Source organism: Scyliorhinus canicula, chromosome 14 (genome assembly GCF_902713615.1).
Source record: "Scyliorhinus canicula chromosome 14, sScyCan1.1, whole genome shotgun sequence".
NCBI classification, from domain to species: Eukaryota; Metazoa; Chordata; class Chondrichthyes; order Carcharhiniformes; family Scyliorhinidae; genus Scyliorhinus; species Scyliorhinus canicula.
Window position 1 is genome coordinate 157,963,456 of NC_052159.1, and position 25,955 is coordinate 157,989,410.

At 46.8% G+C, this 25,955-nt stretch overlaps 1 protein-coding gene across 8 annotated transcripts in view; it reads left to right on the plus strand.

The window, feature by feature from the left end:
* Positions 1-25,955, plus strand: part of gramd1c (GRAM domain containing 1c) — a 101,671-nt gene that overhangs the window by 37,246 nt on the left and 38,470 nt on the right. For all 8 annotated transcript variants that reach the window (XM_038818386.1, XM_038818384.1, XM_038818387.1 and 5 more), the window contains 2 exons: positions 15,864-15,982; positions 18,497-18,665. In XM_038818386.1, the coding sequence (XP_038674314.1) occupies positions 15,891-15,982; positions 18,497-18,665 (261 nt within the window). In that variant the 5' untranslated portion in view covers positions 15,864-15,890. The remainder of the gene's footprint in view (positions 1-15,863; positions 15,983-18,496; positions 18,666-25,955) is intronic.

Sequence of the window (25,955 nt, forward strand, 5' to 3'; positions counted from 1 at the left end):
TTTTCGGGCACAGAGGGAGAAGGCGGAGTGGCGGAGGCGGAGATAGAAAGGCAAGTAGGGGAAATATGCGGAGGCCACAGAAGCAGGGCTGTTAAAGGAGCGGCAGAGGCTGCAGATGGAGTTTAGGCTACTATCTATGGGAAAGGTGGTGGGACAGTTGGGAAGGGTGAGAAGGGCGGTATGAGTACGGGGAGAACGGGAGCAGGATGCTAGCGCATCAGTTGAGGAAGCAGATAGCTACATGGGAGATCGGGAAAGTGAAGGACGTAGGAGGGAATACGGTCTTGGACCCAGCGGGGGTGAATGGGGTTTTTAGGGACTTTTACTGCAACTTATGAGTCGGAACCCTCAGGTGGGGCGGAGGCGATGAGGCGGTTTTTAGAGGGGTTGGAATTCCTGAAGGTGGCTGAGGAGCTGGTGGAGGGACTGGGGGTCCCAATTAGGGCTAGTAGAAGTGATGGAGAGGCTGGAGGCGATGCAATCGGCAAGGCCCCGTTCCTGACGGGTACCCGGTGGAATTTTATAAGAAGTTCTCAGAGATTATTTGGGCCGCTGCTGGTCAGGGCTTTAAATGAGGCAAGGGAGCTGGGAGTGCTCCACCCAACGTTGTCGCAGGCTTCAATCTCCCTCCTTTTTGAAGCGGGAAAAAGACCCGAACAATGTGGGTCATACAGACCGATCTCTCTGCTAAATGTAGATACCAACATATTAGCTCAGAACTTCGAGGTGGATTGCGCTCCCGCTGTCATTGGAAGGATGGTGCATTTGGTGGGTCCCGCTCCAGGCGGATTTATTTGGTATTTTCCTGCTTGAAGGGTGTAGTATTACAAAGCGAAAGGTAGAGTGAGTGCCTGTGGAAGGTAACACTCCTCTGGTGTGGTTAGTGGATGGATTCTGCGGACAAGGAGTGGTGCAAGAAAGAAAGATCACCCAGAGAGTCCTTTGTGGTGCGCCACAGGAAAAGATGGCAGAGGATAAGAGGGAGGGGGTGCGTGCTGCCCGCCCTGTGGTCAACGGAGCAGTTGGTAGAGGTTCTGAACAATAAGTTCGTACAACAGAGGAAAGAGGCTCTGGAAGACCTGGCCAAGCTGGTGGGACTGCTGAGATCTGGGATCGAGCAAGTGGAGCAGAGGCTGGAGTCCCAGGGCCAGGCAATCCAGAAAGTGGAGGATGCGGTGGGGAGTTGTCCTCATTGGTGGCGGAGCTGGGAGTGATGCGAGAGAGCCAGAAGAGGCTGAGGGAGAAGGTGGACGTCTGGAGAATCTCTACAGGAGGCAACAATTTAAGGATTACCGGGATGCCTGAAGGCATTGAAGGTGCGGAGGCGACTGTGTATGTGGGAAGGATGCTGGAGATATTGATGGGGTTTGGGGCCTTCAATCGGCCGATGGAGGTGGATCGGGCGCACGAGGCGCTGAGGAGGAGCCGCAGGCGGTGAGCCGCTGAGGGAACTGGTGGTGCAGCTGCACCGCTTTCCTGGAACAAGGAGAAGATCCTTCGATAGGTGAGGCAGACCAATAAATGTACCTGGGAAGGGAGTCCTGCTGCAGGGGTACCAGGACCTGGGTGCATAAGTTGCCAAGAGGAGGGCTGGGTTCAACCAGATAAAGGCTGCCCTCCTTTGAGAAGGGGTGACGTTTGGAGCATTATATCCAGCCCACTTGTGGGTTACTATCCAGAATCGAGAGCTTTATTTTGACACGCCAGAGGAGGCGATGAAATTCATGAGGGACGATGGACTGGGAGGAGCGTGTGCTTATTAAAATGTTTAATGGTGGGTTTTCTGGGGCAGGTTCTTGCGGGGGAGCAGCGATGGTGAGTGTGCCTTTTGTTACTCTTTAGGGGTTAGACGGTTGGGGTGGGGGAAGGTAGTGGAACTGGAGGGAGAAAGGGTGGTTAGAGGCTCCGATGCTAGTCAATGAGAATGGAGTGGGGGGTTACCAGGAGGAAAGTGTGGGGTTGCTGAAGTGGTGTGGCTGGTGTGTCACAGTTGGGAAGGGATCGATAGCATTGGACATTGGGGCTGGGCCTGGGAGGCGCGTGGTCGTGTGACGTGGGCTGGTGGCTGGCTCTAAAAAGGATATGACTGATCGGCAGGGGAAGGGGTCAGGGAGGCCTCTGACACGGCTGGTCACGTGGAACGTGAGGGGGTCGAATGGGCTGGTTAAACAGAGTCTGAAGGTGAATGTGGCTTTTCTACAGAAGACACATCTGAAGCTGGGGGGGTGCCAGAGGAGGCTGAGAAAGGGTTGGGTGGGGCAGGTTTTCATTCGGGGCATGATATGAAGGCAAGGGGGTGGTGGCAGTGTTGGTTAATCGGGTTGCGTTTGAGGTAGGGAGATTGTGGGGGGGGGGGGGCGGGGGCACTGGATGTGGGGTTGCTGGAGGATGAGGAGATGTGTGAGCGGGTGATGGCTGCCATTCGGAGCTATGTGGAGCTGAACGACACAGGAGAGGTCTTAGCCGCAACACTGGGGGAGACACTCAAAGTTGGGGTTGGGAAGAGTTTTATATCAGTTCGGGCGCAAGGGGTGAAAATGGAGCGGGAGAAGAGGGCAAGGATGATGAATGAGATTTTGAAGATGGACAGGAGATATTTGGAGGCGCTGGAGTCAGGGCTGTTGAAGGAGTTGCAGACGCTCCAGATGGAATTTGGGCTGGTTTTTACAGCGAAGGTGGTAGGGCAGCTGCAGAGGGGCAGTGGGGCCAGAGGGGTAGTGTTTGAATATGGGGAAAAGGCGAGTAGGATGTTGACCCATAAGTTGAGAAAGCAAAAGGCGGCCATGGGAGATCGGTAGAATTAGGGATGATAAGGGTGAGAGGCTGCCATTGCTGAACATGATGATGAACCATTATTGGGAGTGAACATTGCCATAGTAAGGAAATGGGCCATGAGGGAAGGGTCGGTGTGGATGCGGGTGGAGGCATCATCGTGCAGGAGTTTGTGTTTTGAGGACTTTGTTGTTGGCACCTTTCAGCCAGGTACTCTGTGAGCCCAGTGGCGATGTTGGCCCTAAGGGTGTGGGGGCAATGCAGACAGCATTTGGGGCTGGAGGGTGCCTCTGTGTGGGCACCAGTCTGTCATAACCATAGGTTTGCACCGGCAGTGCTGGATGTGGGTTTAGGGGTGGCAGCAGGCAGGGATTGAGGGTTTGGCGACTTCTTTATGGGTGGCATATTTGCGGGGCTGAAGGACCTGGAGGAAGTGTGTGAGTTGCCCAGGGACTTTAGGTACCTGCAGGTTCAGGACTTTGTAAGGAGAGAGGTACCGCCCTTTCCTGGGCTGTAGCTCCTGGGGATGTCGGACAAGGTGTTGTCGAAGGACAAATTAGGGAGGGGAACGTGTCGGATGTCTGTAAGGAGTTGATGGAATGGGAGGGAGCCCTGGTGGGGGATATTAAGCGTAAATGAGAGGAGGAGATTGGAGGGGAGGTGGGAGCAGAACCTTGGGCGCTGAGACATGGATGGAGGCCTTGAGGGTGAATGCGTCCTTGTCATGTAGAGTAAGCCTCATCCAATTTAAAGTGGTACATCGGGCTCATATGACGGCGAGGATGAGTAGGTTATTTGCGGGGTAGAGGGTGTGTGGGGTGGTGGGGGGGGGGGGGCCTGGCAAATTAGGTCCACATGTTATGGGCGTGTCTGAGACTGAGGGGGTTCTAGCAGGGGTTCTCAGACATGATGTCAGAGGTGCTAGGTGTGGAGTTGGCGCTACTTGGGGTGTTGGAAGACCCGGGAGTCTAGGGGTTGAGGTGTGTAAGGGGGTTAAAATGGGGAAGGCGAGATGTGAGGTGGGGTTGGTGTCGGGGGGGTGGGGGTGGTGGCAGGTGTGGTGTGGTCATTGTTTATTGAATTGTTCTGTTCTTCTGAATTTTTTATGTGTTGTATATGTGAAAATACCTTGAATAAAATATTTTCTTAAAAAAAAAATTTGTACAAAATGCTAAATACAGAGTTAAAGAGATGGAGAAAAGTGATGGATCTTATACTGTTTAAGAGGGGATGGAGCAGGTGGAACAAAGTAGAAGGGACGGGTGTTACCAGCAATGAAGCTGAATTGGTGCATGCAAGCAGAATTCTCAACCAGAATTCTGTTCTTTTGTATGCACCTGTGAGCTCTATAATCCAGGCAACTGGAATTCGCCAATCTTGCTTTTCTTGTGCTTATGTGAAATGTGATGACTTATTAGTAATCCAGTACGACTCTTCAAACCCCATTATGGTCCATGTTATGAGATTCTTTAAACCAAGATTGCTTCCTGTTTCTGCAAATTACTTGTGATTGGTTGTAAAAATTAAACCCACTCTGACCACTTTTTGTAATTTGAAAATGTAAAATACATAAAGCCAGCCCCAAATCCATGCTTCTGTTCATATCTCTTAAGGCTAACGTGCAGGTTCAGTCAATTAAGAAGAAAATTGCATTGTTCATGTCAAGAGGGCTAGAGTACAAGACCAGGGATGTACTTCTGAGGCTGTATAAGGCTCTTGTCAGACCCCACTGGAGTATTGTGAGCAGTTTTGGGTCCTGTATCTAAGGAAGAATGTGCTTGATTTGGAAAGGGTCCAGAGGAGGTTCACATGAATGATCCCTGGAATGAAGAGCTTGTCATTTGAGGAGCAATTGAGGACTCTTGGTCTGTACTCGTTGAAGCTAAGAAGGAAAGGGGGGAGCTTATTGAAGTGTACAGGATACTGCGAGGCCTGGGTAGAGTGGACGTGGAGAGGATGTTTCCACGAGTAGAAAAAACTAGAACCCAAAGACACAACCTCAGACTGAAGGGATGATCTGATGAGGAGGAATTTCTTCAGTCAAAGGCTGGTGAATTGGTGGAACTCATTGCCGCAGAAAGCCAAATCACTGAGTGTTTTTAAGACCGAGATAGATCAGTTCTTGATTAATAAGGGGATAAGGGGTTATGGGGAGAAGGCAGGAGAATGAGATGAGAAACATCCACGATTGAATGGCAGAGCAGACTCGATGGACTGAATGGCCTAATTCTGCTCCTGTGTCTTATGGTCTTGCATGTTCTATCACTCTCCTAATTTGATCCTTGTCGGTGATGCAGTGGATTTAAGAGATCAGGATGTGAACATAGAAAATAGCAGCAGGAGTTGGCCCTTTGAGCCAATTACAATCATACAGAGTTCTTTGAAGAGTGTGCACTTTCAGCCTGCAGAAAAACTGAAACTGGAGCCACCAATAGTGCAATCTTTCACAGCAGGAACTTTAGGATAAGAGGAATAAACATAAGGCACATCGATATTTGAAAAAACTGATTGTACTGAATTGCAATGAATAATATTTTGGGGTTTGACCCAAGTTAGTGATGACTGGAATGAAAGCAAAATACGGAAGATGCTGGAAATCTGAAACAAAGGAGAAAACTCAGCAGGTCAGGGAACATCTGTGGAGAAAGAAAAGGGTTAAAGTTTTGGATCGCTATGGCTCCCATCCGAGCTAAAGAGAGGGAGAAACGTGATGGATTTTATGTTTAAGAGGGGTGGAGCAGGTAGAGCAGAGTAGAAAGTCTGCGATAGGTGGGAACGTGGAGAGATTGAATATTTTGGGCACGAGACAAAGGAAGTGTTAAGGACAGAGTGAAGAGCTATGGAAGGTGCTGATCGTGGCATAAAGGTAAAGAGCAGACTGTGTTAATAGGAGAACAAAGGTCATTGCTCAGAGAAAACAAAACAAAAGAGCAAGTGACAGTCCAGTGGGAGGTGGGGCGGGGGGGGTTGATGAATGTAGGAATTTCAGATGTATTGTATTACATGTATGTGAAATGTGTTTGTGGTAGCTGCATGCTGGAGTTGGCAGAAATGGCAGTGGACGATCCCCAGAATGTGGAGGCTGCTGGGTGAAAAGTGAGGACAAGGGACCTGATTATCATTTGGGAGGGGAGGAGGGAAGACGGAGGTGTGGGAGATGGATTTCACACAATTAAGTGCCCTCTGAATCAATGAGGGGATTCCTTGTTTAAGGAAAAGGCAGACATTTCAGAAGCACTATTTTTAAAGGTGTTTTTTAAAAAATTAATTTGCAGGATGTGGGCGCAGCTGGTTAGGCCAGCATTTATTGCCCATCCCTAGTTGCCCTCCAGCAGGTGGTGGTGAGCAGCCTTCTTGAACCACTGCAGTTCCTGGGTGTAGGTACACCCACAGTGTTGAAAGGAAGGGAATTCCAGGATTTTCCCCAGTAACAGTGAAGGAACGGCAATATATTGCCAAGTCGGGGTGGTGAGTGACTTGGAGGGGAACCTCCCAGGTGGTGTGGTTCCCAGGTATCTGCCACTCTTGTTCCAGATGGTAGTGGTCATGGGTTTGGAAGGTACTGCCGAAGGAACCTTTATGAGTTCCTGCAGTGCATCTTGTAGATGGTACACACGGCTGCCACAGTTTGTCGGTGGTGGGGGGGGGTTGAATATTTGTGGAAGGGGGAACAATTGAGTGGGCTGCTTTGGCCTGGATGGTGTTGAGCTTCTTGAGTGTTGTTGAAGCTGCCCTCATCCAGGCATGTGGAGAGTATTCCATCACACTCCTGACCTGTTTTTGGAGGGGGTGTCAGGAGATGAGTTACTCACTGTAGGATTCCTAGGCTTTGACCTGGTCTCGTAGTCACAGTATTAATATGGCTGAGTCCAGTTCCGTTTCTGATCAATGGTAACCCCCCAAGATGTTTATTGTGGGGGATTCAGCGATGGTAATGCCATTGAATGTCAAGGGGTGATGGTTAGAGCCACACTTGAGCTTTGAGCACGAATAGTGGGAGCGACCACATCCAGAGGGAGGCACAGACAGGGGGAACTTTAAACTTGAGAATTTGAGGCAGAGTGGAATTGAATTGGTGAGTTTTTCCCTATTTCTTAACTTGCCCAGTTAAAAGGTTAATAAGGAGCTGAGTGGCAGTTAACTGTCCATCATCTGAAGCCTGATTAGGAGTCAAGAGGAGTTGATTACTTGTTTTTTGAAGCTTAACTGGTGTGTGAGTCACCTTAGTCATCTCAGACCTATTTAATAAAGTGCTTCAAAGCGCACTCTCAGTGAGCTTTGCGCATGAGCAGTGGGAGAGGCCACATCCGGAAGGAGGCACAGACAGAGGGTGCTTTAAATGTGGGAATTTGAAGCAGAGTGGGGATTTGGGGCAGAGTGGAAAGCGGTGCTCTTTTATTTTTTTCCCTGCTGTGTAACTTTATTCAGAGAGGGCTTTTGCCGTTCTGCAGCTGAGGCTACAAGGAAGAGAGTGATTGGTAAGTAGTGGGAATGGTCAGTAAGTCTTTACATCTTGTATCACTTATAGTTTGAAAATACATGTTGTGGTTTATAAGCTGTAAGGACTACTAGTTATAAATTGCTTTCAGACTGAGGTAATAAGGAGGGCTAGTCTCCAGGGAGCAGTCTCGGTGGGTGGTGAAATGAAAATGAATCAAGCTTGGTGAGTATAAAGTAAGTTACCTCAGAAATTCGCGGCCTAGTCTCCAGGGAGCAATCTTGAAGGGCAGACTATCGAACTCGGTGAGTATAAAGAAACTTACCTCAGGGATTCCACTGAAGCTGAAAAAAACTGAAAACATGATGTCACAGGAAAGCTGTGACCTAATTGGTTTATAGGAAATCTGAGCTAAATTTGAAAACCACACTGCAAAACTAATTAATCAACTAACTAGAATGGCCGGGTAGGCAATGTGCTGTAGCTGCACTATGTGGGAACTGACAGATCCCATTGTGAGCTGCAGTGACAGCACCTGCAACAAGTGTTGTTGCTTGAGAAATTTCCACTCCGAGTTGATGAGCTGGAGTCTGCGCTTCAAACCCATCTGGGAGGAAGAGAGTTACCTAGATGCTTTGTTTCAGGAGATGGTCACACTCCGTAGATTAAGTACCTCCAATTCAGTCAGTGGTCAGCGACAGCAGGGTGCGACTGCAAGTGAGGCAGTTAGAGGGATCCTGAATTCAGAAACGGAGAAGCCTCAACTCTTGACTTTGTCCAACAGATGTGAGGTACTTGATCCTTGTGTGGATGAGGAATAGGGCTGTAGGGAGGATGAACTAGCTGACCACTGCCCCGTGGTACAGGAGGGCATTCAAATGGGAGGTGTAGCCACCTCAGATGGCCACCTGCAAAGGACCACGGGAATTATGGCCAACCCAGGACTCAGACTCAGAGCTTGTGTGTGTGTATTTGCAACCCCGATAGCTAGATGCGATCGAAACCCCCGCTTGTTTGCATTCTAATGGCCCATTTCCCCAGAACAATAGCACTGCACTCGGGTAACCGATACACATACAGACTAATCGGCGCCGCTCCCTTTACTCAGGTAGCCCAAACAGCCAAGGTCAATGACCGCTAAGGACACGCCCAACCATCAAGGCACCCGCCCCTTTATTGGCCAAAATCGAAGGCAGTGATCGAAGCCTGCCGAATTAATGGGTCCAAAGCTAAGGACCGCCCCAAAGAGCGCGAAATCCCAGAGGGATAAGAAGAGACACAGCCATGTGCTCGGTCTCTCTTGGATCCGGCCTATGCCAACCCAAGTGCAACATAACGACCAGACAGACAAGTTCAAGACTAATGATCGCTACCAGATGGATGAGCTCAGCAGAAACAGAGTCACTTCTTCCACCCAGCCACGCAAGATCCGGGCAAAGGCCTTGTCCATCTGGATAGAGTCGTGAAGTTGCCCTGAAGTTAAGTATAGGTTATTGTAGTTGTTAGGTATAGTTTAACTTGTAATGTTGTGTGTTGCATATCGAAGTAATCCTTGTGTGTAAATAAACCATCTTTGAACTTGAACTGACTAACTGGTTGTGTGGTCCTTTGATCGATATCCGGTAAAGCCTTGTGGTGGTATCATTTGATACCTGGCGACTCTAAAGTGCATCATTATTAATTGGCAACATTACTCCGGTGCTGAAAGAGCAACAGAGGAGCAAAAAGACAAGTAGTATTGTCACAGATTCTATAATTAGGAGGATTGATAACACCCATTGTAATCAGGGTCGAGAGTCCCACATGCTATGTTGCCTACCCGGTGTCAGGGTGAGGGACATCTCTCACCGGCTTGAAAGGATAGTGGAGTGGAAGGGGAGGATCCAGTTGTTGGGGTCCACTTTGGGACGAACAACACAGGCAAGACTAGGAAAGTGGACCTGTTGGGGGAACAAAATTAAAGAACAGGTCCTCAAAGGTTATAATCTCTGGATTACTACATGAGCAACGTGTGAATTGGCATAGGCATGAGAAAATTAGGCAAGTAAACACGTGGCTAAAGGTGTGTGCGGGAAAGAGGGGTTCCATTTCATGGGGCATTGGCATCAGAATTGGGACAGGAGGGATCTGTACCGTTGAGACAGTCTCCATCTGAAGAGATCTGGGACCAGTGTTCCAGCGGAAAGGATAAATAGGCTGGTCACAAGGACTTGAAACTAGCACTTGGGGAGAAGGGTAATGCAAAGCAGCAGGGTAATGCCTGGGGAGGTGAGTTCAACTACATGGAAAAATATGAAAAACAGTAAAGGGAAGAAGAACTCCAGAGATGTTACTAATGGAGGTGTTGAAAATTCAAAAGAAGGTATTAAAAGGTATTACCTGAATGCTCGTAGCTTTCAAAATTAGGTAAATGAGTTGGCACAAATCATTGCGAATGAGTATTATTTAGTGGCCATTACCGAGACGTGGGGCGGGATTCTCCCAGCCGTGCGCGCAGGGTCAGGGGGCGGTCGGTGTGAGGGGAGAGGGGGCTCCGACACCGGGCGGGGGGGGCGGGATTCTCCCAGCCGTGCACCGGACTGGAGAATCCCCGCAACCACGCCACGCCACCCTGACGCCGGCACGCGATTCTCCGCAGAGCGGAGAATTGGCGCTGGCGCGTTTGGAGCGGGGCCGCTCTACGTGGCCGGACCGTCGATTCTCCGGCCCAGACGGGCCGAGCGGCCGCTTTAAAAAAGCAGAGTCCATACAGCGCCATCCAACCTGGTCGGAGCTGGCATGTTCTCTGCGCGCAGGGTCGGGGGCGGTCGGTGTGGGGAGAGAGGGGCTCCGACACCGGGGTGGGGGGGGGCCTCCAATGGAGCCTAGCCCGCGATCGGGATCCATCGATCGGCGGGTCGGCCTCTCGCTCCCCGGGCCTATTTTCTTACACGCCGGCCCCTGAACTCCCACGCCATGTCGCGTCGGGGCCGGTGTGTTCAGGGAGGCCACCGCGCATAGCGCACGTTGGCACCGGCGCCACTGCGTATGTCCTCGTTGACGCCTGTGCCACTGCACATGCGCGGTTCTCTCGGTGCACAGGTCACACTGGAATGGGAGGCGTGAACCGCTACCAGCGCCGTGGGCCTAATTGGTATCCCAGCGGCCCGTTCAGCCGTCGTGAAACGCGATGTCATTTTCGACGACGTGGACAATCTGCCGCCGAATGGGAGTGTCCCGCCCATGGTTGCAGGATGGTCACGACTGGTAGTTAAATATCCAGGGGTATCAGACTATTCGGAAGGACAGACTGGAAGGTAGGGAGGTGGTGTAGCTCTGATATTTAATGATGACACCAGGGCAGTAGTGAGAGTGATATAGATTCTATGGAGAAGGTGGCGACACAGTGGCGCAGTGGTTAGCACTGCTGCCTCACAGTCCCGAGGACCCGATTCGATCCCAGCCCCGGGTCACTGTCCGTGTGGAGTATTGCACATTCTCCCCGTGTTTGCGTGGGTCTCACCCCCATAACTCACATATGCGCAGGGTAGGTGGATTGGCCACGCTAAATTGTCCCTTAATTGGAAAAAAATTATTTGGTACTCTAAATTTTAAAAAAATAACAAAATATTTTTCTTTAAAAGATTCTATGGAGAATAGGTTGTATCTATTTGGGTAGTAATTATAAATAGTAAGGAGAAAAGGTCACTAATAGGTGTAGTCTATAGATCACCAATAGTAACATCACGACGGAGCGGGCAATAAACAAAGAAATAACTGATGCATGTAAAAATGGTATGGCAATTATCATGGGAGAGTTTAATCTACATGTGATTGAAATGAAAATCGCTTATTGTCACGAGTAGGCTTCAATGAACCTACTGTGAAAAGCCCCTAGTTGGGGAGGCTGGTACGGGAATTGACCTGTGCTGCTGGCCTGCCTTGGTCTGCTTTAAAAGCCAGTGATTTAGCCCAATGTGCTAAACCAGCCCCATAGTCAAACTAGGTCGGTTAAGACAGCCTTGAGGAGGAGTTCATGGAATGTATCTGCAATAGGTTTCACAAACAATATGTAATGGAACCTACGAGGGAGCAAGCTATCCTAGATCTGGTCCTGGGTAATGAGACAGGAAAATTAATGATCTCATAGTTCGGGATCCTCTTGGAAGGAGTGATCACAGTATGGTTGCATTAGAATACAGATGGAGGGTGAAAAGGTAAAATCCAATACTTGTGACTTGTGCTTAAACAATGGGATGTGCGAGGAGCTGGCTAATGTAGGCTGGCAGCAAAGACTTTATGGTGGGACAATTGACGAACACTAGAGAACTTTCAAAACTATTTTTCACAGTGCCTCAGCAAAACTACATACCAGTGAAAAGGAAGGACTGTAGGAAAAGGCTAATCAGCCATGGATATCGAAGGAAAAAAAGGAGGGTATCAATTTTTTTTTAAATGCATGCAAACGGCAAAGATTAGTGGTGTAGCCATCTAAGGTGGACACCAGTAACACAAAATGGAAGACTGCAAAGAATACAGGGAAAAAACAGTAAAGAGCAAACAGCTTGCAGAAGCTTTCAGCATTGAGACACTTGCAAAAAACGGTTTCCCGACAGCTGCAGAGTTCAGGCAGCGCTGTAAATGGGAAAACAGTTTACATACTAATGAGGTGATACCGGGACAATCTCGGGGCACAATAGATACACTTCAAGTATCAATCGATACTTTCAAAAGCGAAGCAGACACGATGGAGCCAATGAAACCAGGACAATGAGTCCTAAGAACCGCCCCAGCCATCACAGGAACGACCCTAGGATAGGGGGGTTCAAATCATATCGATTGGGAAAAGCCCCAATCGATCCACAGCAGGTGAGGAAGCCCGCCCCAAGGGGCACGGACCTCCTGGGACCTATAAAAGAAGGTCCCGCACATGGTTCGGTCTCCTGTCTCCGGTCTCCGACTCCAGCCTCCAGAATCCTGTCTTTTACACCAGCCGTCGAGCAGCAGCCATCGATAAGTAAGTGCCCAAACGACGATCGCTACCTTGACCCAGGCATTACTTATACCCGTGCCGACCAGTAGTAACAAGAAGTTGCAGACCAGAACGGAACGAAGCCTTGTTCCCTGACCTTGCCTGTTCCTTCTTAGATAAGTATTAGTCGTTTAATGGTAGAAGTAAGTTAGTCAGCGTGTGCATGAGTATTTATTATAATTGTTATAATAAACTCTAACTGTTTGGACTTACTAATTGGTGTATAGCTTTATTGCTTGAACTTGACCTTGATACTTGTGACGGTGTCTCTTACGGCACCTGGCGGACTCCAGAGCATAGAAACGAGAAACAGAGCCAAGCGAGTGTTAAGCACACTTCCTCTGCTGGAGGAGTGTTAAACACACTAACTCAGAACGAGCAACAGTGGGAAACTAGAGAATTGGAAATCTTTAAAGGTCAACAGAAAGCCACGATAAAAGCTATAAAGAAAAGTAAGATCGATTATGAGAGTAAACTAGCTCAGAATATAAAAACAGACAGTAAACGTTTCTACAAATATCTAAACTAAAAAGAGTGGCTGAGGTAAATATTGGTCCTTTAGAGGATGAGAAAGTGGATTTAATAATTGGAAATGAGGAAATTTGCTGAGACATTGACAGGAATTTTGTGTCAGTTTTCACAGTGGAAGACACAAATAACATGCCATTAATTGATGGCAAGGAGGCTATGGCAGGTGAGGAGCTAGAAACAAACATTATCAGTAAGGAGCTACTGTTGGGCAAGCTAATGGAGCTAAAGGTAGATAACTTTCCTGGCCCTGATGGAATGAATCCCAGGGTACTAAAGAGATGGCGGGGGAAATAGAAATTCGCTTGTGGTAATTTCCCAAAATTCTCTGGAGCGGTTCCGGCAGATTGGAAAACAGAAAATGTGGTGCTACTGTTAAAAAAGGAGATAGACAAGGTGGCAAGGTGGCGCAGTGGTTAGCACTGCTGCCTATGGTGCTGAGGACCCGGGTTCGATCTCAGCCCCAGGTCACTGTTGGTGTGAGTTTGCACTTTCTCCCCATGTCTGCGTGGGTATCACCCCCACAACCCAAAGATGTGCAGGTTAGGTGGATTGGCCACGCTGAATTGCCCTTTAATTGGAAAAAATTAATTGGGTACTCTTTTTTTAAAAAATAAAAAAAAAAATTTTTTAAGGAGGTAGACAAAATGATGGGCCAGTTAGCTTAACTTCTGTAGTGGAGAAAATGCTTGGATCAATCATCAAGGAAGAAATAGCGAGACATCTGGATGGAAATTGTCCCATTGGACAGACGCAGCATGGGTTCATGAAAGGCAGGTCATATTTAATTAATTTATTGGAATTCTTTGAGGACATTATGAGTGTGGTGGGCAATGGGGAACCAGTGGATGTGGTGTATCTGGATTTCCAGAAGGCATTCGACAAGGTGCCGCACAAAAGGCTGTCGCATAAGATTAAGGTGCATGACATTATGAGTAATGTATTAGCATGGATAGGGCATTGGTTAACTAACAAAAAGCAACGAGTGGGGATAGATGGGTGTTTTTCTGGTTGGCGATCAATGGCTAGTGGTGTGTCTCTGGGATCAGTGCTGGGATTGCAATTGTTTACAAATTACACAGATGTTTTGGACTTGGGGACCAAGTGTAAATATGTCAAAGTTCGCAGATGACGCTAAGATGAGTTGTAGAGCCAAATGTGCAGAGGACGCTGAGAATCTGCCGAGGGATATAGATAGTTTGGGTGAGTGGGCAAGGGTCTGGCAAAGATGAAGTGCAATGTTGGTAAATGTGAGGTCACCCATTTGGTAGGAATAACACCAAAATGGACTATTATTTAAACAGTAAAAAATTGCAACATGCTGCTATGGAGAAGGACCTGGATGTCCTTGAGCATGAATCGCAAAATGTTGGTTTGCAGATGCAGCAGGTAATTAAGAAGGCAAATGGAATGTTGTCCTTCATTGCTAGAGGGATGGAGTTTAAAAATAGGGTGGTTATGTTGCAGCTGTATAGGGTGCTGGTGAGGCCACGCCTGGAGCACTGTGTACAGTTTTGGTCTCCTTTCTTGAGAAAGGACGTACTGGCACTGGAGGGGTGCAGAGGAGATTCACTAGGTTGATTCCAGAGTTGAGAGGATTGGCTTATGAAGAGAGACTGAGGAGACTGGACTGTACTCATTGGAATTTAGAAGAATGGGATCTTATAGAAACATATAAAATAATGAAGAGAATAGATAGGATAGAAGCATGAAGGTTGTTTCCACTGGCGGGTGAAACTAGAACTAGGGGGCATAGCCTCAAAATAAGGGGAAGTAGATTTAGGACAGAGTTGAGAAGGAACTTCTTCACCCCAAAGGGTTGTGAATCTGTGGAATTCCCTGCCCAATGAAGCAGTTGAAGCGGCCCAATGAAGCTCGTTGAATGATTTTAAGGCAAAGATAGATAGATTTTTGAACATTAAAGGATAAAAGGTTACGGTAAGCAGGCGGGTAAGTGGAGCTGAGTCCACAAAGATCAGCCATGATCTCATTGAATGGTGGAGCAGGCTTGAGGGGCCAGATGGCCCACTCCTGTTCCTAGTTCTTACGTAGGATGATTGACCTCCAACCACCAGAACCAACTTCCTTTGTGCCAGATATAACTCCAACCAGCAGAGAGTTTCCCTCTTGATTCCCATTGCCTCCTGTTTAGCTTGGGATCCTTGATGCCATTTTTGGTCAAATGCACAAGGGTAGTTACTCTCTCCTCACCTTTGCCATTCAGCTCTTTTGTCCATGTTTGAACTAAGCTGTAATGAGGTCAGGAGCTTAGTGTGACCCTGACGGAACCCAGACTGAGCATTTGTGAGCAGGTTATTGGAACAGAAGTGATAGAGGTGGTGAAATTGGAAGACTGTGATGGAGAGCTTACAGGTAGCAGGGTGTGAGGATATGTAGCCGAGGGAACGTTCTTGGAGCTATGTTTTTACATTGAACTTGTGAGACACACCAGCCGATTGTTGTGTACAGTACAAAAGGATGTGTTGTTTCCAACCAGATACTATCAACATGGCTGAATCTAATCACTGAAATCCCCATGATTCCCTGAAAAGTTATTCCATTTATACCTCAGCTATTTCATCTTTATTTTAGCAAAAGGTTCTGTTTAAATTTGGAGTATGGAGCAAACCACATATTGTTTGTGAACTAAACATTACTACACAGATTTGCAGCATGGATGCAGATTCCCTTGCAGATCTGTTGCAGCTGGGTCTCTTATCCGCCCCCTATTGCACCTCAGCCACCCTCCTTCTTCTGTCCCAGATGTGGAGAATATTGTTGGATCTCCGTACTTGGAGCATGAAGCATCTCCCAGATGTCAACTTCCCATGTGATCAGTCGATCTGACTTTGCCGAGGATTCACCTTCATTGAGTTTTATGTTTTGTTGTTTACACTTTAACCAGTGTTAAATTGCGGCTTTTTGAAAGACCAGAGCCCAACCACGTGACCAACGTTACCAGTTGCCCACAAGCACCAATATCTAAAAGACTGTCACAGACTGCATGATTACTTTGGAACAGTTGGATGTTCAGCTCGAAGAATATTAAAAACTATGCAATTATCATTCCTTTTGTTTCATTTCCATTTTCACCTTTTTCTCTTGTATTTCCAGCATTTGAATGAAACAGAGCTCTTTAGCATGGTACAACAGAATTATGGCACGAACCTGGGACTGATAAGGGATGAAATGGATAATATGCAATTATCTAACGAGGATGCTCACTTTGGAGGGTAAGAAAATGTCTGTATCATAAATCAATTACCAGATAATCATTGGATTTATGGCTGTCATCTGTTAAATCCAACATTTTACTATCTGGTAAATTTAGTTACATGTGCCACTAATGTTTTTAGTATTAATTGGTGCATTAGACTCCAGTAGGGAGATGATGTAATAATAAAATAAGAATTTTTGTGATGCTAAAATTCTTCCTGCTCTACCTGTTAAACCTCAGATACTTTCGACCAGTTCACTTACTCAAAGGTTTACCTAGGATGTCTTTAATAATGAGGAGAACAAACCACAAACATGAGTTCAAATTCAGCAATATTTATTTCACACAATTGACCCTTATATTACCCACAAAATACCAGATGTAACCAAGATCATTGTATACTACCCGCAAAGATGGCTTGGTAGGGTTACGGGTCTGATCGCTGGCGTTCCTCTGGTCCATCTTCACTAAGGTGGTTCTCGCTGGCAATCCCTTCCTTCCTTCCTGTCTGCTCTTCTCTTCCATGGTCTGGTCACAGTCAGCTCCCATGCCGAGTCTTCACTGCTGAGGGGTTAGGAGTGCCTACTTTTATCCCCCTTTGGCTTCACGCCCTTTTACCTCTTCCTGTGGCCTTTTGCTAATGGGGTATCAAAAGGGGAGTTTTAGTGTCCAGTGATCCGATTGATGCCCAATTGACAGGTAACCTGAGCCCGTCCCAAGAGTCCATCTCCAATGGCTGTGATTGCACGTACACCTTGTCAAATAAGGTGATGGTGATAACTCCAGGTGCCCTACAGTCTGGCCCGGCCTGGGTTTACAACAATAGGCCGGTGCATATCAAGCGGATCGATTATCTCTTGATGGCCGATTGACAGGGTAGGTCCGGATATGTCTTGGCATGCTGTCTGACCTCTTAGTGTATTAGAACTCTGAATTCCCATGAGGCTGTGCTGGAGTGACTTTGGTTTGTTTGAAAGTGCCCAATTCTTTAATTTAAAATGGGCAATTTTAATCGGGCCTAAGCGCGAGGCCCTGGTAGGTCACCAGAATGCCATGATTTTTTTTAATTGTGTGCTTATTTACCTTTCATTTTACTGAGTTTGTCTTGGGGACAATGAGAGGCTTGCTATTCAAGTTTAATCACCCATAACTAGCTGCTTAACTGTAATGAACTAAATTGTTTTTACAGTGAATTACTAGAAGCCTACTTGTCCTATCAGACCACAGAGAGAAATGTAACTTTGTAGTGCTAAAATACTGAATGAAACACCTCTGCTGAAGTTGAATCTTAAAGGATTCAATGTTTAAAATTTCACTGGGTTTTATTGTTGAAACAAAATTAAAATATTGAATCCAGAATAATGTAGAGTAAGTCCCCATTTTTAGTTGCACTGTTTTAAATGATTCTGTTTTAACATTGTGTATATAATGAGCCCTTAGAATTAGATTTCTATTTTTAGCATGGTTCATACCAAGGCCAATTTAACATTACGTGACCTGATTGAAGCTGTCCCTCCTGCTTTCCACCTCTGCACCCCAAACCCTTCCGCTTTCCACCTCTCCCTCGCCATATCTTGCACGCTGGTCACGTTCCTTCTGCTTGCTGCTTCTCCTGCCCTTTGGCACTCCTGCTCGCAGCTCTTCTCGCTCTCTGGCTCGTTTCCTTCTTCTCTCTGTCCTTTGACAAGCCCTCACACTCACAGTGATGGAAATGGTAAGAAAGAGGGAGAGGAGAAGAGGGGGAATCTGCATGTGGCTGGGTTGGGGCAGTGAGCAGAAGAGGCAGCTAGCAGGAAAATCAGTGAGCAGGAGACAAGTAGAAAGACATGGGGCTGGATTCTTTGATTTTTGAGGCTATGTCCGGAGGAAGTATCTAGTTTTACAATGAAAAAATCGTCTGGGCCCCAGCACTGACCCTCTGACTGGTGAGGGGCTAGCAGCCACGCCACGTAAAATGCACGGCCATCACAAAATAAACAGCCGGAGAATTGCCAGGTCCATGGCTATGCATGCGCACGGCGACGACCTGCAGCGGTCGCGATGTACAACAGGGTGCCGGCCGTGCGCGATCCTGACCTGCCAGATAGTGCCCCCCTGGACATCCCCGGGCCACCCCGCATCAGGCCCCCGTGCCCTCGGTGAGGCCCCCCTGGCCAGCAGCACGGCTCCCACCCAATTGTGGCAGTGCTGGTCACAGTCCGCAGCCGCCACCTGCGCTCCCGACCGCTGAGACCATGAGTCAACCGCGCGGTCAGGAACTCGGCCCATTGGGGGCGGAGCATTGGGAAAGGGCCTTCAGGGCCGTCCGAACAGCGTGCGGCGTACACCCCGTGACGCCGCTTGGGAGGGGGCGAAATGGATTCCTTGCCCAATTGCTGATTATGAAATCTGCATCGGCAAGCGGAGAATCACGCCTATGGTATATTTATGTTATAATCATATTTTAAGTTATTTATTTCTGAATCGAGAAATTTAGGAATGTACAGCATTTCAACTTGCATGGTGTAATGTTTTCATATATATTTTCTAGAACTATGGGGAGAACCACATGCAGTGACTATAATGATAGAGAGCAACCGAATGCATCCAAAACAATTTGCACCGATTCACATGCTCAAGATTCAAGTGCACCACTACAGTTTGGAGACTCTTCACTTGTACATCCTTCGGTTGCTATCCAGGATAATGCATCAGCAGTGGTAGGATTTTTTAACTTCCATTATGCTTGTCCTCTGGTTATTTTTTTTTACTTTCTAACGTTTTCATCTGCCAGTTGCTAATTTGACTCCATCACTCAAAATGTTTACATCTGCCGACAGTTCATTTGTTTTTTTGTCTTTAAAACTTAAGTTCTTCTCCGGCAGCACGGTAGCACAGTGGTTAGCACAATTGCTTCACAGCTCCAGGGTCGCAGGTTCGATTCCGGCTTGGGTCACTGTCTGTGCGGAGTCTGCACATCCTCCCCGTGTCTGCGTGGGTTTCCTCCGGGTGTTCCGGTTTCCTCCCACAGTCCAAAGATGTGCAGGTTATGTGGATTGGCCATGATAAATTGCCCTTAGTGTCCAAAATTGCCCTTGGTGTTGGGTGGGGTTACTGGGTTATGGGGATAGGGTGGAGGTGTTGACCTTGGGTAGAGTGCTCTTTCCAAGAGCCAGTGCAGACTCGATGGACTGAATGGCCTCCTTCTGCACTGTAAATTCTATGATAAAATGTATATTAAAATTGATTAAATTAGCATAGTGAAATGCAGGGGAGATCAGTCGCCAGAAACTAGCAGGGTCAATGTGTATTTTTTCCATCAGTATTTTACCATATCGTGTCACCAGTAGCTGATCAATTAAATCCGACATTAAGGTCCTCAACAAATTATACCAGCCAACGCAGTTTGTTCAGACTCTCAAACCGTCTACAATTATGCTCTGATCAACTACTACCAAACGCCAAAGTAAGGGAACAGCAGAATATCAGGTGAAAGAAAGGGAGCTTTTTTAAAAATATATAATTTTAATGGAATGTGGACGTCGCTGGTTAGGCCAGTATTTATTGCCTATTCCTAGTTGCCCTTCAGAAGGTGGGAGTGAGCTGCCTTCTTGAACCGCTGCAGTCCCTGAGATGTAGATACACCAACATTGCTGTTAGGGAGGGAGTTCCAGGATGTTGCCCCAGCGACAGTGAAGGAACAACGATATATGTCCATGTCAGGGTGGCGAGTGACTTCGAGAGGAACCTCCAGGTGGTGGTGTTGCCAGGTATCTGCTGCCCTTGTCCTTCTAGGTTGTGGTCGTGGGATTGGAAAGTGCTGCCCACGGAACCTTGGTGAGTTCCTACAGAGCGTCTTTTGATGGTGCACACGGCTGCTACATATCGTCGATGCTGGAAGGATTGAATGTTTGTGGATGGTTACCATCAAGAGGGCTTCTTTGTCCTGGATGGTGTTAAGCTTCTTGAGTGTTGTTGGAGCTGCGCTCATCCAAGCAAGTGGAGAGTATTCCATTACATTCGTAACTTGTGTCTTGTAGACAGCTGGACAGGCTTTGCGGGGTGGATCAGAGATGAGTTACTCGCCGTAGGACTCCTGGCTTTTGACCTGCTCTGGTAGCCACAGTAATGATAAAGGACCTTGGGAGGCTTGGGCCACTGAGTCAACACAGAAGGCAAAACCAGAGATTCTGTGAAGCCTTTTAATAATAATGTATATATTTTTTAAATTTACAGCACCCAATTATTTTTTTCAATTAAAAGGCAATTTAGCGTGGCCAATCAACCTCACTGCACATCTTTTGGGTTGTGGGGTGAGACCCACGCAAACACGGGGCGAATGTGCGAACTCCACACAGACAGAGACCAGGGCCGTGATTAAACCCGGGACCTTGGTGACGTGAGGCAGCAGTGCTAACCACTGTGCCGCCCTTAATAGTAATTTTTATTAGTGTCACAAGTAGGCTTACAGTAACACTGCAATTAAGTTACTGTGAAAATCCCCTAGTCGCCACATTCCGGCGCCTGTTCAGGTACACAGCTGGAGAATTCAGAATGTCCAATTTACCTTACAAGCATGTCTGTCAAGACTTGTGGGAGTAAACCGGAGCAGCCGGAGGAAATACACGCAAACACAGGAGAGTGACGCAAGCCGGGAATTGAACCTGAGAACCTTGTGCTGTGAAGCAACAGTGCTGACCACTGTGCCACCCTGCCGCTCATTGTCTTTGCAGTCTTCCCATATTCAGGTGAGCAACATTATAATGATATTCAGCACAATATTACCAGGGGAACGCAATTTTCCAAGATATTCAATAAGGGTAATGAACCACAATACAACCCCATCCCCAATAATACAGAAACACAATGCAACCCCATCCCCAATAATTCAGAACCTCAATGCAACCCCATCCCTAATAATACAGAAACAAAATGCAACCCCACCCCCAATAATACAGAAACACCATACAACTCCATTCCCAATAATACAGAAACACAATGCAACTCCATCGCCAATAATACAGAACCACAATGCAACCCCATCCCCAATAATACAGAAACACCATACAACTCCACTCCCAATAATACAAAACACCATACAACTCCACTCCCAATAATACAGAAACACAATGCAACTCCATCCCCAATAATACAGAACCACAATGCAACCCCATCCCCAATAATACAGACACACAATGCAACCCCATCCCCAATAATATAGAACCACAATGCAACCCCATCCCCAATAATACAGAAACACAATACAACCCCATCCTCAATAATACAGAACCGCAATGCAACTCCATTCCCAATAATACAGAAACACAATGCAACTACATCGCCAATAATACAGAACCACAATGCAACCCCATCCCCAATAATACAGAAACACAATGCAACTCCATTCCCAATAATACAGAAACACAATGCAACTCCACCCCCAATAATACAGAAACACAATGCAACCCCATCCCCAATAATACAGAACCACAATGCAACTCCATCCCCAATAATACAGAACCACAATGCAACTCCATCCCCAATAATACAGAATCATAATGCAAACCCACTTCCAATAATACAGAACCATAATGCAACTCCACTCCCAATAACAGAACCACAGTGCAACTCCATTCCCAATAATACAGAACCACAATGCAACCCCATCCCCAATAATACAGAACCACAATGCAACCCCATCCCCAATAATAGAGAACCATAATGCAACCCCACTTCCAATAATACAGAACCGCAATGCAACTCCACTCCCAATAATACAGAAACATAATGCAACTCCATCCCCAATAATACAGAACCGCAATGCAACTCTATTCCCAATAATACAGAAACACAATGCAACTCCACCCCCAATAATACAGAACCAAAATGCAACTCCATGCCCAATAATACAGAACCGCAATGCAACCCCATCGCCAATAATACAGAACCACAATGCAACTCCATCCCCAATAATACAGAAACACAATGCAACCCCATCCCCAATAATATAGAACCACAAGGCAACCCCATCGCCAATAATACAGAACCAAAATGCAACTCCATTCCCAATAATACAGAACCGCAATGCAACTCCATCCCCAATAATACAGAACCACAATGCAACTCCATCCCCAATAATACAGAACCACAATGCAACCCCATCGCCAATAATACAGAAACACAATGCAACTCCATCCCCAATAATACAGAACCACAATGCAACCCCATCCCCAATAATACAGAACCACAATGCAACCACATCCCCAATGATACAGAAACACCATACAACTCCATTCCCAATAATACAGAAACACAATGCAACTCCACTCCCAATAACACAGAACCACAATGCAACCCCACTCCCAATAATACAGAACCACAATGCTTCTCCACTCCCAATAACACAGACCCCAATGCAACCCCGCTCCCAATAATACAGAACCACAATGCAACTCCACCCCCAATAATACAGAAACACAATGCAACTCCACCCCCAATAATACAGAACCACAATGCTTCTCCACTCCCAATAAGACAGAACCCCAATGCAACCCCACTCCCAATAATACAGAAACACAATGCAACTCCACCCCCAATAATACAGAACCACAATGCAACCCCATCGCCAATGATACAGAAACACAATGCAACTCCATTCCCAATAAAATGGAACTGCAATGCAACTCCACCCCCAATGATACAGAAACACAATGCAACTCCACCCCCAATAACACAGAACCACAATGCAACTCCACCCCCAATAATACAGAACCACAATGCAACCCCATCGCCAATGATACAAAAACACAATGCAACTCCATCCCCAATAAAATGGAACTGCAATGCAACTCCATCCCCAATAATACCGAACCACAATGCAACTCCATCCCCAATGATACAAAAACACAATGCCAATCCACTCCCAATAAAATGGAACTGCAATGCAACTCCACCCCCTCCATGGAGGCCGACCATTAGCTTTGACGCAAGAGCCAGATCAAGGTAGTGGGTCGTGTGGTCTGTTATAACTAATACAGAATACTTGGCAGTTTAAATTGTGGAAAGAAGAGTTCTGTCCAAAAAATAGTCGATACGTGCGTAAGCACAGTGATGCACAATTAATGGGCACGAAACGTAGGTGAAGTCCGAATCGAAAGGCTTTAATCAGCAAGAAGTGAGCCCGGCAGCAGAAGTACAGAAATGGCCTGGCTGCTGGGGAACACGAGTTCTTATACCCCACCTTGTAGGCGGAGCTACATTCCTCTCGACCAATAAGAATACAGAGAACACGTTACTTGGGCCAATGGGCAGTGAGCCCTCTGCACCAATGGCAGCTCACACTCCCAGGTACCGTAATGTCCCTAGTCATACTACCACACACAGTGGACATGAGAGAAATAGGCAACATCCTTTGTGACCGGATGGAGGAAATGTCCAAGGCTCCACACAACCCACTTGTCATAAGGTGGAAAGAGCCTTGGAAATGCTGGTGAGGGCAAAAGTCTTTGGACTTGAGCGATCCAGCTTTGGATCTAGAACACGGTTTAGATCCCCTCTGAAAAAAAAGGTGCTGGGTATCGAGATTAGGAAGGGAAGATAGAAGTGATGTTGTATATTTTGTATTGTCCCAGTTAGGGGTGTAGATGGTCACCGAAACTACAGGGGTTTCAAAAAGTGCGCCATTAACTATTGTATGACGTCCACCAGAGTCTGGGGAGAACTGTAGACTTTTGTTAATCAAAATTGCCGAGCCCCTCGCTCTGCCGTTAAAGCTGGAGTGAAACACATGGCCAACACATGCTTTATGTGATCTCTAGCACGAAGATGAGTTTCTTGAAAATACAACATAAGTGTTATGGCTCTTGATGTGAAAGCACTTTGGAATGGTTTACCAGGACATTTAACCCCCTAACATTCTGTGTGGCTAATCTGATCGAGAGCCCCATACCACCCTAACCGCCTGAACTAGTCATACGTAAAGGTAGGCTTTATAAAAGGGTTAGTAAATTGGCTGGATAAGAAATCAAAGCCAAGAGGATCCATTTCATAATGAAAATGGCCAAATACAAAAAGGTCTTTGATTACTGTCATCACAGGAAATCCCTCCCACTTCTCTCCATCCCGGAACAATCACCACACTCCCAAACCATTAAGACAAAAACCAAATAGTGCGATAATAAATGTTTAACTTAATAAAACTACGAATCAAATCCAGCCCATCAAGAACTAAGTATGCATGTTAGAAGGAAAGAGTCTGTCTCACCTGGTGTGTTGAAGAAGTGATTGTCCCTGTTAAATCTGATGCAGAGCCAGTCAGGGTGAATCAGCCCAAAGCTAATTCCCTTGTACAATGTGGACTTAATGTTGTTAAATGCTGCATGCCTCCTTGCCAGGCCTACACTCTTGTGTCGGTAGATCCTGATTGATTGTCCCTGGTCCGTAACATTACGGTGCTCCTTTGCCCACTGAAAAAGCAGCTTTGTGACGATGGATTGCTGCCATCTCGTTGTCGGTCAGAGTGCTGGCATGAGTGTCCGCAGCTAAATGAATGGTGTTGAGGGAGGACCGAATAGGACCCACTGATTCTTCCAATTAATTCTTCAGCTCCAGAGCCAAACTTCATTGGGATTTGTCAAACTCAGTGAACAGAATGTCACTCAGAGTCTTGGTTGTGAGGAACGTGGTGGAGCCGGCCGCTATCTTCGCTGTAGCCATCTCGGCAGGGGTATCTTTATCCTTGCGTGTTTTAAATTAATTTTTGCAGCTGAAAATAACAATATACTGTCGTATTAAGAAAAATCTTGTAAAAAGGATTGTGTGGAGCAACACCACAAGCTCTTCCCCTATATTCTGCAACCGGAAGTCTGCCTTTTTAAATTTGTTCAGGGGATGTGGGTGTCGCTGGCTTGGCCAGCATTTATTGCCCATCCCTCATTGCCCCTTGAACTGATAGCTTGCAAGGTTATTTCAGAGGGTATTTCAATAGTAAATGACATTTCTGAAGTCACACGTAGGCCAGACCAGGTAAGGGGAGGCAGATTTCCCTCCCTAAAGGACATTGGTGAACCAGATGGGTTTTTACCACAATTTGATCATCGTTAGACTTTTAATTCCAGAATGTTATTTAATTCAAACCTGGGTCCCCAGAAGATTTGCCTTAGATCTCTGCATTTTTAGTCCAGTGACACTGCCTCCCCTTGCCCAAAGCTCACCAATGGCAAAGGCATCTGGAGTCATATAATCGGTTTGGTCCACAATAGTACTTTATATTTCTGATGGACTGAGTTTATTTTTAATACTAATAGCCCTCTCATTGCTTATAGTAAGTCAGGATACATTATAGTCAGGATACATTATAATGTTTTAGTATCTGATCAATTAGACTGACATAGGGGCAGCACGGTAGCATTGTGGGGCAGCACGGTAGCATTGTGGATAGCACAATCGCTTCACAGCTGCAGGGTCCCAGGTTCGATTCCGGCTTGGGTCACTGTCTGTGCGGAGTCTGCACAACCTCCCCGTGTGTGCGTGGGTTTCCTCCGGGTGCTCCGGTTTTCTCCCACAGTCCAAAGATGTGCAGGTTAGGTGGATTGGCCATGCTAAATTGCCCTTAGTGTCCAAAATTGCCCTTAGTGTTGGGTGGGGTTACTGGGTTATGGGGATAAGGTGGAGGTGTTGACCTTGGGTAGGATGCTCTTTCCAAGAGCCGGTGCAGACTCGATGGGCCGAATGGCCTCCTTCTGCACTGTAAATTCTATGTAATATATTGTGGATTTGGTGACTGGTAAATGTAAACATTTTGTGGGATTTCTAAAAAAGCATTTGAATGTGCAGAGGTCTGTTCCTTTATGTGGGTTTGCAGCGCACACTATAAGTTTGTCTTTGGGAGGCTTCTGTTGGTGTGGCATGTGACTGTGTAGTTTAGTCTGTAATAATTTTTGTCAGGGTATTTTCTGCCAGTGTGTTCAATTCTGTGGATGTATGTTTTATTGTTTATTATTTTGCAGGAT